Below are 17,523 nucleotides of genomic sequence, written 5' to 3'. Positions count from 1 at the left end.
TGCAGACAAATGTGGTCCAGTAAGCAGGGACTAGTAAAATAATTCTTCCATCCCCAGGATGCAATTATTTAAAAATGAGAAAAGATAGGAAAGCATCAACATAAATACATGTGCATACAGCTTTCAAAGTACTCAGTGAGATTCCAAATCTCCAGTTCAGCTGACACAGTAGAAGAGCTTTCCAAAGTTAATGCTGTTACTCTGTGCACCTTGCAGATTGAAGTGCTGGAATCTTGTGTTTATCCACATTCTAAAAAAGCTGCAGTAAACAGCAGCATAGATTTTCACACCTCAGCATATCAAATCTCCATTACAGAAGGCAATCATAAATAGATTGCACAGTCCCATCGTTTTCATATTCATTCAGGTCCTTAACTCTCCTGGGACTGTCAGCAAGCACAATTTCATAACTGAGACCTGCAAAATGCTCCACTCTTTGTGAAAACTGACCCCATATCATCCAAGGGATTACACTTAAGTGACACAACCATCAAATGGGCAGTGGCCACCGAGGGAAAGCCCACATACAACTATCTAGGCAAAGTGGTCTAGTAGCAAAAAAGTTTACCAAATGTAGAAACAAGCCCTAGAATGTTTTGAAAGGCTTGTTTTCAAGCCTTTAAAAAGACATTGTGACTAGCAGGAATTTTACACATTGTGGGATAACTTAAGTGGCTATGGCTGTGGAACTAAAGCAACTAGATCTGCTGTGTTATTTGGGTGTTCAAAAGACTCCTACCAGCTCTACAGGTGCCTGATTCCAGCTGGGAAGGTCCAACAGGTATTTAATTCCCTACTGCTGGGCCTGAACACGGGCATAAACCTGACTCAAACAGCAGGTGCTTATCTCCCAGCTTCCTTTCCCAAGCTGGACTGTGCACAGGTATTTCCACTGTAAATAAGGCACACAAAAGTGGTAGACCAAAGCTGTAATAATGATTATGCACTGCTGAGGGTACCTTATTTTCTGCAAATTATGTGATGCTTCATAACAACTCTAAGTTTGTATTATTTCTTGATATGTGTGTAGCTATCCCTCCACCTCAGAAAGAACTCTCTCCTAACTTGCTGAAGCCCCTGGAAGTATCCCCAAACACAGGTTCAATGCTCAAAGAGTTAGCCCAACCCTTCCCTTCTCTTCCCTGTTTTTCAATAGACTCCCATTTCCCCACTTCTAAAAATGTGCAATTTCTTGCAGCTTTACTTAAGGTTCAGTCTGATAGATCCATTCCCTCTTTGCTCTACATTTCCAAGCCTTAGCAGAGAATGTGCCTGATTCAGTCCTTAAGCACTGCCTGCTCTGACATGATCCATGTATGCCCCTCTCTGAGCACATGAATGGTTTCCTGACTTGCCTCCTTGACTTGTCTCCTTGCAGGCTCATTGTTAGGCAGGGAATTAAGTGGTTTGTCAGACTGATCCCAAGTGCTTAGCATCCGAACAGCCTGAAGTTTTACTCCACTAAGACAACATTTCCCAGAACTTCATCTCTCTAGCCACACTAACTGCCTACACACAACTCTACTTCCCTGACAAAAGAACAAAATTTACAGACGCTCTTATCTCCCTGGGATTTATTACTGGAACTGGAGACCTATGGTTTCAACTGGGGAAGCAAATGAAGCAGAGCTGGTACAGTCATCCAGGGGTTAAGCTAATTTGTTAGTGCCCTTGCTGTCAGGCACGGTGCATCCACTCTCTAAATTCTGAAAAGAACACCGACCTTTAATCTGTGGTATTAGTTCCTTTGACAAAATGGAAGATTATGTCTTTCTCCCACAAGCCTTCATGCAAAGCTTAGCCAGCTTCCATCTGGTCTGGCTAATTAAATGTAAGTTAACATTAAGTTAAGAGCCAGCTCCAGCCCACAGACCTTCGATTCTGCAACGGCAGATTTATTAATTGGCCAAACTATTCGAGTATTTAATAGCAATTTTTGATTACTTCTATTTTCTTCACTCTCTCATGAAAACAGGGAAATGTTTTTGAAGACATATTTGCATAATTTCAGTTCAGAAACACAAAACACCAAGACGTGCTAATAAGATTCTGAGCAGCCGTAACACTGTCAGGCTTTTTTCCTTCTGTATTTGACATGTTAATAAAGTACCATCATAACAATGTGAAGGATCTGCCTATTATGCACAAGATGTGCAATCACTGGAGCTGTACACTTTAAGCTGGCCCTGACCCACAATCTGGCCCTATATGTACTAAAACTACAGTCAGTTGTTGTATTCCTTATTCAGTCAAAACTTTCCTTGACCCTAATGGGTGTTCTGTCTGAATGCAGAAAAAAAGGGATTACATCTAATATGGGGGAACTACTAATTAGAATCATGCCCACGCCTAACTTCTGATAAAATTCATTTGTAAAAATGAAAATACAAAGAATTTACTAAGTCAAAATGGTGCTTTGCACTCTTTTAACATTAACTCCATGTAGGTCTGGTACCTAATCTACTTCACTGTATTTAACATTAGATGTTAGAGAATAAAACTATATACTTCAAGACTTTTAAAATAAATAATACAGTTAGATTTATATTAGATTTATATTAGATTATGTTTATTTTAGAAGTTAGATTTATAATTTTTTAACACCTCATATTACTTTGAGAAAAATTGTTATTAAGTAAAACATCCTAAACTTCTTAACCAAACCTTCCTTCTTTGGGATAGAAACAAAGATCACATTAGGAAATGTCACTTCCTCATGTATCTATTAAATATAATTCCTGCTGCTACTGTTTGAATTTAAAAATTCAAACCCCAGGAAACTTCTACCTAGTTCACATGTAAAAACCAACCGACCAACCAAGCAAAAACAACCAGTTAAAAGTTGTGTTTCATATAAAAATCTGAACGGTATCAGGACATGCATCGGAGAGTTAAAAACCAACAAAAACTGTGAATGGCACAAAGCTGCCTAATGGAGCAAGACAACACAGAAATGAGGAGACCACTGCTCCCTTCCACTTCTTTGCCTGCAGAAGATCACATGAGTAAATCAATTCACCTTTTCTGCCTCAGTTGCCCAAGCAGATGGTGCAGGCAGAACAAACATTTCTCCTTTTCTGACCTCACCTTAAAATCCTCAGGTGTTTCATTCAGATGAACATGTTCTGTGTAAGGGCAGACTGTTAGTAGCTAATGTTATGTTGGAAACAGAAATGGACAAGCAATTAGCTTCTAAGAGACTCTGAAAACAAAAATGCTATTTTACAGGGTGCAACACCAACAACAGACGGAAAACATTTCTGATTGTCTGTTTAATATGGGGTTTTCTTATCAACTTATTCTGTTCTCTCCTCTATTCATAAAATTATAATGATCTGTTTCCTAAAAAAAACCCAAAAAACCCCAGCCCCTTCTCATTAAGCTTTTATTCTCTGTCCTGTCTTCTGCCTGGCTTACTTTACATTTGTGTTCTCACTGTGTACACCACTTTTTATTTTGTCAGCTCATCCTGGGAATGCTGTTCTGCACAGGACTGTCACCTTTCACTCAGGCAAAAGCAGGATGTCTGATAAAGTCCACTGGGGTAACTCGTTCAGAAATGCAATACAAGACCCCCAATGCAGTGTAACCATCCTGGTGTGACTCTCAGGCCAGGCACAGACTCAGCTCACTTCCAGAACAGCACCCAGAACTGCTGAGCTCCACTGTGACACAGCAGCAGCGATTCCTCCGCACTCATTGCTGGCACTCGGGCTGCTCTGGCCAGCTTTCCTCGTCAGCTGGAGCCACCTTGTGCCCTGCACAGCACCTGCACCCTGCTCTGCTGAGGAAAAACTCAATTCACACGCTGGCTGTTCTGCATCAGACAGCAACTCCTGAAAAACATTTATTCGGATTCTACATAAACCATTCCATTTGGGAGTAACCCTATCCAACCAGTTCAAGATAGTTTATTTGTGGGAAACTATTTCAAGTCAGTTTAAAATAAAAATTAATAATTATAAAGCTGCAAATTAACTGGATGCTGATTTTTTTTTTTCAATTCAACCCACCACAGCAGTAAGGTTCTATGAGTTATGCAAGCTATATAGTCACTGAGCACTCATGGTATAACGAGGAATACCACCCCTATTTCCCATTTGTGTCCTTACTGTCACTGAGCACTCATGGTATAATGAGGAATACCACCCCTATTTCCCATTTGTGTCCTTACTGTCACTGAGCACTCATGGTATAATGAGGAATACCACCACTGTTTCACAGTTTAGTCCAAGTCCTTCCATAGGATGGAGAATTATAACAAAGCAGTGACAAGAATGTGAGAGCACAAGCTGCTCTGCTGCGAGTTTTACTTTGCAGTCAAGCAGCAAAGTCTCTTCCTCTGCACTAATGAATTTGAGTGCATAGCATAAAAATGTTTAAAAGTGTTGCAATTCAGATTTGGCCTGAAGCCATAAAATTCAAACGCAGCCTTCAAACATGCCCAAAGTCAGAGTTGAACAGGTCTGGACATACATCCAGAGGCTACAGGGGCAAATTCTGCCTCGGGGCCAAATCTACCATATTCCTATTCTTTTATTCTGACAGGATCAATATCAAACACGTTGAGGATATGAGCCAATAGATATTTCCTTTCCATCTCACAGCAAGAGTGATGTCCTTTATTCCAAGTGGGTAGGACAGATGTGATCACACCATCTAATAAAATTAATACTTATCATTTAAACATGTAAGACCTGACATTTCTTCTTAAGCCTGAAAGCATAGGCCACAAAAAACTCCAAACAAACCACAAAATCCAAACCCCTGAACTACCGAGTTACAACAAAAAGTGTTCTGACCTTTTACCATTCTTCTTCTTCATGCACTCTGACGACAAGTTAGGCATATCATCTTTTGAATTCAGCACTGCAATACATTATACTGCATTTACTCTGAGCACTCTGACATTATCATTATCTTCTTTTGTGCCCGACAGCAACTGCAGCTCCTATAATGCCATTATTGTAATTAAGAACAATCTGAACCATTGACAGCATTGCCTCGTTTGCTCTAGAATCCCCTGTGCATTAGTGTTCTTCTAAACCAATATTTCACTATTAATAGCTTGCTACTTTAGAACTGCCTACGGTTAAAAAAAAAAAAAAGAAAAAAAAAAAATTAGGCCTCAGCCTAACTCGATGGCCAAAGAAAAAACTTGCTAAGAAAAAAATAAATGAAAGGCTGTGCACTGGAAAACTGTTACACTTCTCTTCACATGTGCTGAACATGGATTCACACCCTGCCAACCTATTCAGGCCGTTACCCAGGTGAGGAAGCTTATTTTGGCTGGCTTCAAAAGGACCACCTGTACAGACACAAAAGAAAACATCTCTTCTCCCACTGAATGCACCCAAAATACTTCTCTGTCTGAACTCTCCCTTTCACTAATCCAGCTCACAGTTGGGTAAGTAGGGCATGGCAATTCAGGCATTCTTGTCTGGGAAGTGCTGTCCTGAAGTGCCAGCCCTGCAGCACACATGCAGTGCAGGCTGCCTGCGCCCATCCAGCTGTTTGCTGAGGGTGATACCTGCCTGTCCCTGGGCCAGGAAGGTGTTCAGCCACAGCCTGTGATCACTAACACCCAGCCTTTCAGACTGTGACTCCAGGCCAACAACACACCCCGGGCCACAGAGCTGCAGGTGCAGCTGCAGGGTGGCACTGACGCATTGGCACGCGCCTCTTACAACCCAGAAATGGCCCCAGAAACAACTTCAGCTCTCCCTCTGCAGTGAATGAGGAGCTGGAGTGCTGAATCCTAACAGAACAGACCCCAGTAGTCACTGCCTGCATGCTGTGTGAATAGGGACCATCACTGTAACACGGAGTTCGGGGTGTTTTTAGTAGCTGTGAACATGGCAAAGCACATGATAAAGAAACACGGCCAGTGGAAAAGAGCTGGCAACTCCCAAGGAGATTTACACAGATGTGGTGGCAGACTTCTTCTTCCTGTGAACACATATTCCATTGAAAAATTATGAACCTTATGTTAAAGGAACATTCAGGAAATGCTAATGCTTAGGCTACATTTGGAGTTTTCTATTCTTTCACAGCTTTTGCAGTGTGAGATTGTATTTTTATGTCTGGGAAATCACTACTGGACTGGAGCTGCTTCTCTCTCCATCCCACCCTTCTGTGCCCAGAGCTTCTGATGGGCACCAGTGCTCACCAACAATTGTTGCACCCCCTCTCCTCCTCAAGTCCCTTTTCCCAAGTGGGATTTCACAGGTTTCACTGTGAATAAAGGCCAGTATCACCCATCACTGGGTCAGTGCCACAGACTGCTCTAGTACTCCACTGGAAGGGAAAAGAACAGGAGCAGCTCTATGCTAAGCAGGAATCAGAGAAGCCAGAGGGACTTAACCAAGACTGCAACTACCAAGAATGACTCACAGAAATTCATATTCCAGGTGTTTTCTTACACAAAAAGAATTATCTAAGTAACACTGTCAACCATGGTTGACACAAAGCTCAGTAAGAAGTCAGGAAGAGAAGTGCAAAGATTAAAAAGAAAGCAGTATAGCTAAGTCAGGACCTATGTGCTCTCTAATTTTTATTAGACCCACTTATATGATAAGAACATTTGATAGCACCACATGCAGTTATTTCACATGGACTACTACAAAACTGAAAGGAAAACAGAGAATTTGGGAGACTGTAGAGCCTTGTTATTTCACCCTGCAATTCTTTAATGTTTTGAGAAAGATCACCGCTTGATGAACAGTGGCACAGTCTAGAGCCAGGTGCAGGATGTGGGTGAACAGATGGTGGCTAATCTTCCTCATACAGCTCTGCCAGTACAACTCACTCTTGACCAGTCACATCCCTGCTTTTTTTCTGGCCCTTGGTTTTCTCTGGTCTGAGCACAGCTTTTCAAGGGGTAGTTACAGAGTAGACTAAGGATTCACAAAAGGCTATTGATCTGATTTTGCTTTTGGTCCAAGACATCTTTTGTTTGTATTTCAGTTTGGTCACTAAAGTGAATTAACTCACTGGTGCACTCACAGACACACACACACCCCCAATTCCAACAGGGACAAGGGTATTCAAGCCAAGTAATGTTATCTATCAGTAAGCATGAGCACATCAAACAGAACATGCATGATGATACATGCAGAGAGCAAGGCTTTGCCACTGAGCTCTCCAAGTGCAGCCATACACGCCAGAGCAGCACAGAACTGCTCATAGTTGGAGAAGGCACACAGAGCATACAGAGAGCAAGTTACACCTTCAGCCCCAGCCCCACATCTGGAACAGCTGCAAGTGAAGATGTGAAGCACAGCCTTGCAGCTCATCCTCTCTCCAGCAAAGTGGCATCACACTGCTTCCAGCACAGCGCTGGCTGCACCACCTGCATGTCACCTGGCCTTGAAGGGTGTCTCATTTTGGGGCTGGTTGCAGTCCAGCTGATAAAACCCCTCACCACTAGGGATACAACAACAACTGTGTTTGCATTGGAACGGCTGTGGGGAGGAAAAGGAGCAGGACACAAGCAGTACATGGAAAAGCAACACAATTTCAGGCACACCTCAATCCCTGATTTTCTAAGGTCTCACTTCACAAAGAACTGTATCCACACAACTGCTCGTTTCACCTTCAGCAACACCAGCATTTTGCTGAAAAAGACTGCAGAACTCTGGATTAAGTTATTAGGAAGCACTTGATCTCAGATACAGTGACATAACAAATGAACTGGACTGTCCTTATCTTAATCTCCATGAGAAAGGCAGAGAGCCCAGTATTAAACTATTTGGTCGACAGGGAGGGCCTCAATTAATGGTTGTGAAAGGCATTAAAGAAAGAAAATAAAAATTAGGATACATCCCTCTGTCCAAGGGAGAATTCCAGAAGCACAGACCTGTACTTAGAGGTACAGGTACCTTTAAGGTGAGAGGTTTCAGAAGATGCAAAGCCCACAAGCAGTAATCAAATCCAGTGAGAATTTTTCTCTCAGACAGAGTCTTGGTCTCTAGGTCTTCTCTTACCTTCAGGGCAGATTCCTTTAAATGCTATGGGAAAGATCAGAGTTTTAACACTCCAGATTCTCTTGACAGCTCAGTCATGTCACTGAGGATGAAAACTTCACCCTTATTTGTTCTACAGCACTACTCGATTATATCCACCTTCACTCTGCAAACTGGAGATATGTTTTCATGAGGATGATCTAAGGGAATGCAAGCTTTAAATCTGGAGATGTAGAGAAAAAAAACAGCACCAAAACAAAGGTTCATCAGTCTGAGCTGTCTCTAGCTGGTTTTGTTGTTTGTTTTGTTTGTTTTTCCTTTCCCTGGCTCTACCCTGTAGTCTGAAAGCACTGGAGGCTCTTCAACCACTTGTCCAATGCATGTTCAGTTTTAGCTGAAATCTCAGCTCAGATAATGGAATTACATAAATGGGGAAAAGTCAGGAAATAAAAGGCATACTTCTGCAGCAGCTGACTTGCTCATGTAATTCAGGCTGCTTTTGCAAGTCAAATGGAAAGATGAAGTTCAGTGGCTCTACTGCCCTCATGCAGGTAGTCAGAGAACAGTAGAACTCCTGGCTGTTTTGGGTCAGAACAGGGGATCAAAGCCCAGGGCCCTAGGACCTGGCAGAAATTCTTTACAATACAAACAGGGAAGGGCAAACCAACAGAATTTTGTGTAAGCTTCGTAACAGCTTCATAATCCTAACAGATGTCACAACGGGTATTTAATGATTTCTGAACATAAGATGTCTGTGGTGGCCTATGTGATTCACAAGTGTGCCACTGGAGACATGGCAGATCCACCCAGACCCACTCCTTTTAAAAAACATTTCTGGCATCCAAAACATCCCACAGCAGTAAGTTTCAGCAGCTAACCACGCACTGCCTGGCTGTGTTCCCTTCACACACATCCCTCCCTGCATGCAGGGCTCCTGCTGCCTCCAGTGAGTACCACCCCTCTCCTTTGCCTCCTGTCTGGAAGAGGTTGGCAGTGCTGTGCCTTGTGTTCACAACACTGGCAGCACAATCTACACCTGTGTGATCCAAGCCCTCTGCACCTGCAGGGAGGCACTCAGGTAAAGCAGGCACACACTCAGCTCTACCAGGACAGCAGAGCTCTGGTATACACCCAATAACCTGTCTGGTTACAGCTGGCACTGGGATTCACAGATTCCTGCAGATTTGAGTTGTATGTGAAACACATGGACTAAGCATAACCAGACTGGGCCCTACATGAATATTTGGTTGAAACAATGAACTTCTTGGAATAATATTAGGATTATCTTTTACTTTTGAGATTCAGAAACACATTCACAATATTTTCATGTCTTTCTCGGCACCAGCTGGAGCCAGAGGCTATTAAAAAAGGGGGATAAAAAGGGCAGAGCTCGGCAGAGCCTCAAGCAGGGCACAGCTGTCACTCATATCCGTGCTGGGAGCTGCATCTGCAGGGCCATCACCAGCCTAAGCAACAGGTGGGTGTTCAGCTTCCAGAGGCAATTCTCCTCCTTCCCACCAGCACAGCACAGGCCTCCCCAGACACCGTATCCCTGGCAATTTGGCTGCAAAGCACACCACACCCCCCTGGTGCTGTCCTCCTGAGGAGCTCTGTGTGCTCAGAAGGCTTGAAAAGCAGTAAAATGGCAACAAACAAAACAAGCAGACCTCCCTTATATTTTTCTGTTTGCCCACGTTCCTTCCACAGAAGTATTTTATCCACTTGGCCTTTCCTGTGTCCTCCTTCTCACAGGAGGGACATGCCATCCTCTAAACACCAGTATGAGATCAGCACCCAGTGGTTCATTTCCATCATTCATACCTGTACACCAAGAAATAAATTTCATAGGAAAAGGGCCAGAGCAAGACCAAGGCATCATCTTTCTGTCAGTGAGTCCCACAGCAAAGCTTTCTACTCATGGATTGCAGGAAGACAAACATTTAATGTGAAACACCTGAAAAGCTTTCATCACCCTACATCTACTCTTACTTTGTACTCTAGGATTTTTCAGATTTCATGTTACTCCGTAAAACACATGAAGAAAAGATTAAGAAAGTTAAGGTTATTATCAAAACCCAGCAGAATTTACAAGATTTTTCACTGTTAACATACTCTCCCCTGAGGCACACTGCCTACTGTGACCTCACACATCAAAATTGAATCAAAACAAGACGCAAAAAAGAAGAAATATCATAAGGGGAGGACAGCAGAAAATTCATTCTTTCTCCTGCCCATCCCCAAATAAACTAGGCAGAAGAGCATTCAAATTACTGAAATGGTTGTCACATCAATTGGAAACCTGACTGAGCCCATACAATTGCTCCCCACCAAACTGACGGGTCCAAGCTGTCTGTTTCCCATCTGCTCCTCTGCAATTTAAGCAATTCTGAACTTCACTCCCTGTTCCCAAATGTGTCACAGATTTATCAGCATGTCAGGGGCCAATTCTTTACATTCTCCACTAAGGTAAGCTATTAGGAAGAGCAAATCTTCTGTGTTTATAATTGCCAGGCCAGGAAAATTCAAGGAGAACAATCACACATGACCTTACCAAACCCACCATGAAAAATTCATTAGATAACACAATCTCCCCCGCACATCTTTTTAAAAAAGGCCATTCTGTTCTCTGCTTATGTGTGTTTAAAGATATGTTTAGTACACAGTACAGACTACTCAAGGAGCTTACAAAAATCTAATTTGTGGGGGTTTTTGGCTCATATGATGAGCTCCACCATGTATCTGAACTTCTGATAGGTAAGGACTTGGATCTTTCACTAGCATATATGGGGTGGCCAGCCCTCAAACGCCTTTCAGCAGTGAAGGGGATGGAATCTTACTAAAAACCACAAATAAGTTTTGCACACCTCAGTTCAGTTTGCAGACAGGCCATCAAATATTCTACTCTTAGTTCACAATTCTTTCACTGCCTAAAAAGCTAATTTAATGAATTCCAAACACAGTGAAAAATTTGTAATTCTGCTACCTTAACAGAATGCATGTTCCATTGGAAGATGCAGCTGCAGATGCTCTCACACGAAAGACCAAAGCACAATGTTCTCATCCTTGAATTACACCCCTGGTGATGAGATGTTGTAAATGAAAACCACACTAAGGCTCTATGTGACAGATGATTTTATCAAATACTCTCTAACATTTAATGGCAATGTGTTTTCCATATTAACATATGTCTTATGGTATGACTAATCCTTGCTTACGTCATGTGACATCTCAAGAATCTCAGGTTACTCTCTTTGTTTTGGTCAGTAAGTTGTGCTCTGATATTAAAGAATTCATTTCACCTGTCTAGGCTACCCTCACCCTTCCACAGGTGGACCTCTTACCATTGCCAAGAACTTTGAAATTCATAAGCAATGGTTTGCTACGTATTTTATATATATTTATGCACATAAATTAATGTCAATACTGAAATCCCATTTTATGTTGTATTATAAACTATTTTTGCTACACCTGAAGCTACATAAACTTTACTCTATTCATGAATAATCTGCATTACTATAGATCATAAAGTCTCTTCAGATCCTGAAGGATTTTCATTTGGTGAAGCATTCTGGCACTGGCTCTATTGCTGCAGTACACAAAAATGTAATTTTGACAACAATCAAAACACCTGCTGATGACAAATACAAAACCCACAGGTGTGTAATCGTGTATCATGTACTACAGTTAGCTACATTTATAGCAGAGATGACACTAAAGTGTAACCAGCATAGTCCCTACAAGAGATAAAACATTTTTGCATTATAAAAACCACCAGTTCTTAGCCCTTGTGGTAAAACACTGGAAAAAGTCACTATGCCTCTGTCCTCTGTGTAATAGCAGAGTTTACACCAACTGAAAAACGGGGAAATTTTCAGCTATCTCTCATTTATCCTGACTTACACTGAGCACTTTCCAAAACATCCTGTGTGTAAGCAGGTGAATAACCACATGCACTTCTGTGACCAAGACCTCCATAGGAAACCAGCCATAGGTTTGTTAAAGCAGGGAAAAACCCACCAAAGCTCAGATCCTAGACAAACAAGCAATTCCTACCTAAGCTCCAAGAATACCTATAGCCCTTAAAAAAAAAAAAACAAAACAAAACACACCTACATGGGCCACAGCCAGCAAGTTAATGCTCGTTAATAGCTTGAAAACTTGTATTTATTTTTAGTAGAGAAAAAATTAGGAAGTAAGAAAAGGCTGAAGCCGTCTGAAAGTGTTAAACCCCATAAATCAATAAACAGAAAGATAAGATATACTATCAATTTCACTTCTATATCTGCTTCCACCAGAGAAATATCACAAACAAACACCCAACTGAAAAGGATACTAAGGTGAAATTAACTCAGTACATTTCTTTCCATCAGCAAATAACAGTCCTTACAAAGTTAATTTAAAAACCCCAACTCTCTGAACCACTGCTATTTTTAGATAGACCTTAGAAACTTGGGAAACACAAAAGACAAGGACAATGCAGTTTCAAAAGGATAGACAATGATAATGAAATGGCAGGTGCAGGTTTTAATCAATAAATGTAATACATTAAAGTAATGAGAAGGCATGATTTCACAGAATGCATCTTTTTCTAAGGTTACAAGACTGTGGATAAAAAGTGACTGCTGCCTCTAACAGTTTGCTGGAGATCTGTGACTTCAAACATCGCTCACTAAGGAAAAAGCACTTAGTAGTAAAAATAATAATAATGACAATATAATGGACATACCCAAACTGCCACAAACAGGCTCACTTAAAGATCACCAAACATACCTACAATATAGACTTATCAAGGAAGACCTGCTAGCTCAATGTTGCTAACAGCCACACACACTCTAACAGAACAACTTTAAAAAGTAGTTAATTAATGGAGTTGTCATTCTTTACTGTTTCATCAACATCTGGCCCACCTGTGAGGAGCAGAAAAAGCCAAATAATGTGAGCACAATGTCGATTTAACAGCAAAGCAAGGCTGTACATCACAGAAAGGCGATGTGAGAGTTACAGAATGAGGAGCTGCACTCTCCCAGCTGTGCCATCCTTGCCCTCAGCACTGGTGCTGCTCTGAAGCACTGTGTGTGTGTGTGTGTCCACCTTCAAATGCCCATGTGCACATGAGGAACAAGCGTGCTGAGCCTCATACCCTTCACACTCACAACCAAGGAATTTTGCTTGAAAAACTGTTCTCAAGTGGCTGTTACTTTGGCTCTATTTGCATCACATTTAAATCAAGTTCGGCAGTGAAAACGATGGGTGAGCGAGGTTAAATTCCAGTTCTCTCTTATAGGATTTCACACAGGCAAGTTCAGCGGGGGGGTGGGTATTAATTAATTCACATATACGGACAAAGAACCAGACTGCTGTACACGCTCGGCGTTCTGCAAAGGCTCACTGTCGTGGGGCTCAAGTTTTTTCGCTTAGCACAAGGTTACTAAGTGCGTTTGGAGCCGCTGAGGAAGCACCGCCGCTATGAACATTAAATATTTGTGCAATACACAGAGCGCTGTGTGCGGACACAGCAGCACAGCGCCCGCGGTGAGTCACGGCGCCGGCAGCACCGGGATTTTGGGAATCCGCACCCACTGCGGGGCACATCCTGCCCGGGGAAAATCCCGGGGAGCTGCCAGGCCTGCGGGGCCTGCTGCGGGAGCGCTGCTGCCTTCCTGACACACACCGGGAGCTGCACAGACACGGGGCACAGATCCTGGGAGCTGCACAGACACTGGGGCACAGATCCTGAGAGCTGCCCCACACACAGACACTGGGGCACAGATCCCCGGAGCTGCACAGACACTGGGGCACAGATCCCGGGAGCTGCACAGACACTGGGGCACAGATCCCGGGAGCTGCACAGACACTGGGGCACAGATCCTGGCAGCTGCACAGACACTGGGGCACAGATCCTGAGAGCTGCCCCACACACAGACACTGGGGCACAGATCCCGGGAGCTGCACAGACACTGGGGCACAGATCCTGGGAGCTGCACAGACACTGGGAGCTGCACAGATCCTGGGAACTGCCCCACACAGCCACTGGGGCACAGATCCTGGGAGCTGCCCCTCACACACACAACGGGCACAGACCCCAGGAGCAGCCCCACACAGACCCCAGGAGCAGCCCCACACAGACACGGGGCACAGACCCCCGGAGCAGCCCCACACACACCCACCGGGCACAGACCCCAGGAGCTGCCCCCCACACACCCCGGGAGCGGGCCCCACACACACACACCGGGCACAGACCCCAGGAGCTGCCCCACACACACCCAAGGGGCACAGACCCCCGCAGCTGCCCCTCACACACCCCAGGAGCTGCCCCACACACACACACACGGGGCACAGACCCCCGGAGCAGCCCCACACACACGCCGGGAGCGGGCCCCGCGGATCGGTGTCCCCGGAGCGGCTCCTCCCTCGCCGCTCGCCTGCCCACCCCACCCCGCACGTCCTTCCCCGCCAGCCCCTTCCTCCCGCTCCCCAGAGCCTTTTCCTCTCCCCCTGTCTCCTCCCCCCCCACAGTAAGGTAACTCCCAGGAAATATGTAAACCTGGGAATTTTTACCTTCTTTGGCTTTTTTCCTCCTGGCCAGCGTGCCGCCGAGCTTGCCCAGGAAGGAGTCATCCTTCTTTCTGGAGGGGGGCGATTTGGGGGTGGGGGACTTGGGGGAAGAAGGGGATTTCTGCGGGGAGCTCGCCATGCTGGGCCAGCGGCCGCCGGCGCTGCGGGACGGAGCGGGCGGCTCCGAGGCCGCGGTGCCGTGGGAGGCTGTTCCCGGCTCTGAACGGAAGCGGAATTATTTCAAGCATTTGAGGCAGCTCCTGCTCCGCTCTCCCGGCTCTCCCGCTCCTTCCCTCCCTCCTCCCGCCCTCCTCCCGCCGGGGAGGGCCGCTGCCCTCGGCGCTCCGCTGCCGGGCCGGGCAGCGCTGGCTGTGCCCCGATCTCCGGCAGGCACTCCCGGGGCTGGGGTCAGTGACCCAGGGCAGGACCGTGCCAGGGAACGGGGCACGAGAGGTGACGGGAGATGGGGACAGTGTCAGGGCTCACACCGTTCACTTCGTCCTCTGCCCCCAGGGTGAAGCGCCTCAAGGATGGGAGGGTCACAGCTGCCAGGTATTTCTGCCGGTAGAAAAACAGAATCGCGGTCAGGGCTGGAAGAGGTCTTAGAGATAATCTAGCACATGGGCAGAGACACCTTCAGTTACACTTGATTGTTCAAAGCCCCGTTTAACCTGGCCCTGAGCACCTCCGCGGCTGGAGTGTCCAGAGCTTCTCTGGAGAGCTTCTTCCAGAGCCTCGCCACCCTCACAGGAAAGAGTTTCTTCCTAGCATCTTGTCTAAACCCACACTTCTCCAGCTGAAGGCTATTTCCCCTTCTTCTGTCACTCCCTGCCCTTGCAAGAAGTCCCTCTCCAGCTGTCCTGTCACCCCCTTTAGGTGCTGCAAGGCTGCTGGGTCTCCCTGGAGCGTTCTGCAGGCTGGATAACCCCAACTTTCCCAGCCCGTATCCGTGGCAGAGGTGCTCCAGCCCTCAGCACCTCCTCTGGATGTGCCCCATCAAATTCATCTCATGTGTTGGAGGCCCCAGACCTGGACACACAAAAGAACTCATGAAGTAATAAAGTGTCACTAAATAGTTTCCTGCAAGTTAAACTTCAAGTTTACTACGTACATTTCCATCTAGATAACATTCTGCAAAACTCTTCTGCCAGCAGTTTTCATCCTCATATCCACTTCTACAAAACAAAACAGCTGCTGTAGTCAGACCAATAATTCCAGCCTGTGGAAGGAAAGATGACTTAACACGATAGATTGCCTATACCAAGCCTGCTTTGATTTGCAGATGAGCAGCTTAAGGGAGAAGTATGTTTAAAACAGATAATTTGCTGTGACTGGTTCAGGAGGCATCCAGGACTGGAACAGCATTAATGTCATCTGGATGCACTACTTTCACTTACCACTTAATCACTTGATTAACAATTCAGGCAAAAAGCCACACACACTTCATGCAAATATCTAGCTATCCATTAGGCATAATAAGTGAAATGAAATTACCATGAGGATATTTCTAAATCAGCTAATAATTGTTGTGTTTTTACAAGCTGGTAACGTTGGTTAGCTGATGAGGGGTAGACATCAATGCCTATTTGTTGCATGCAGTTAGTATGTGCCCTGGAGAAAAACTCAATTCATCCATCCTGCCGTCAGTTATAAGCAGGAATGAGCCCAAGCCTTAGCACAATCCTTTCCTTACCTTTGCTCTCTGGTTTGTAGCACCAGTTACACAAATTTCACCCTCAATTTCACACATTATTCTCTTTTTGCAGAAGCACTGCTCATACGGTGTATGTATTAGGAGATGGAACAGGCTTGAATGATTTTTAAGACTACAATAAAAGTCTGTTTCAAAAGGAGAAATACACAAGCAATACACAAGCACTTTTTAAAATATGGCTGTAAATCTGTGGCATTTGCAAACAGAACAGTGACCCAGCTGCATCTCCCTTTGGAGCCAAGTATCTGTACATGGATGTCAATTTAGGATTTTGTGGGCACAGCAGAAGAGAGAACATTTTGGCAAGCACGAGTGTGCCTGCCTTTGTACCCCTATGTTTGTGGTAAATAGAGAAGGAACAAGCCAGATACCTCACAAAGAGCAACAGGTACTGGGCTGGGCAGTACAGGGCAGTCAGAATTCTACATGCATTTGTCAAGTCCCTCACAAAACTGTTGAAAAGACCCAGAATCTTTCCTATTTCTCTGTATATGTAAATTAATAATAAATACAGTATTACTCATTTAATAGCCTCGTCAACTATGCCAGTTTGACATCACAAGGGGAAAAAGTCAAATAAAACAATGTGTGTAAGATTAACTTTATCAGATCTGGAAACTCAAATACTGTGTTTATGTAATGATGCTAAAGCCACAGCCAGACCCTAAATTTACAGTTTTGATTTTAGGATTTCTTGCAGGACTTATGTGCAGTTCATTGTGTGTAACATTACTGCAGTATTTTTCCAGTTGTGACGTTTCTCTTTGAGGATAGTTACAACTTTTTCCTCTGTATCTGAAATTTAGAATTACATATGCTACCTTTTTTTTCTTTTTATGTAGGAATATATATGAACATATAGCCTTGAATTAATACTGCATTCATCACAAAAGGCTTTGTAGGTGTACGCAAGGTCTAAGTTATGGCCTTAAATTAATATTGCATTCATCACAAAAGCCTTTATAGGTATACACAAGTTGTGACAGCTGTGGGGATAGGGTTTGCTCTGCTCTGTGTTTGACAGTGGAACACTTCCAGGGTGGTGCTCCACGATCCCAGCACAGGACACAGGCTGCTGTTGAGGCTGGCCCTGCTGCACCTGGCATAGAGAAATGAGGAGCAGACCATGGGAGCTCCCTGTCAGCGCCTTGTTCGGACACGTGAGCCAAACATTACATCAAATTAATTATATCCTGCTCACATATGTACTTCTGCCAGGCAATAAAAGGTGGCTAAGTCCCCTCCTCCCCTCCACCCTTCAAATAATTTTCATTCACCTGCGTATCTGTC

General features: G+C 44.4%; 1 protein-coding gene across 1 annotated transcript in view; it reads right to left on the bottom strand.

Annotated features, from left to right (window-relative positions):
- The window catches only part of PARVA (parvin alpha), a 61,726-nt gene extending 47,001 nt beyond the window's left edge, over window positions 1-14,725 (bottom strand). The window contains exon 1 of the mRNA XM_033063189.2: window positions 14,523-14,725. Within this exon, the coding sequence (XP_032919080.1) occupies window positions 14,523-14,658 (136 nt within the window). The 5' untranslated portion in view covers window positions 14,659-14,725. The remainder of the gene's footprint in view (window positions 1-14,522) is intronic.
- Between the last annotated feature and the right edge of the window lie 2,798 nt (window positions 14,726-17,523).

Source organism: Catharus ustulatus, chromosome 6 (assembly GCF_009819885.2).
Source record: "Catharus ustulatus isolate bCatUst1 chromosome 6, bCatUst1.pri.v2, whole genome shotgun sequence".
In the NCBI taxonomy this organism is placed as follows: domain Eukaryota; kingdom Metazoa; phylum Chordata; class Aves; order Passeriformes; family Turdidae; genus Catharus; species Catharus ustulatus.
Note: the sequence above shows the minus strand (reverse complement) of the source record. Positions and strands in the feature narration are given on the sequence as shown.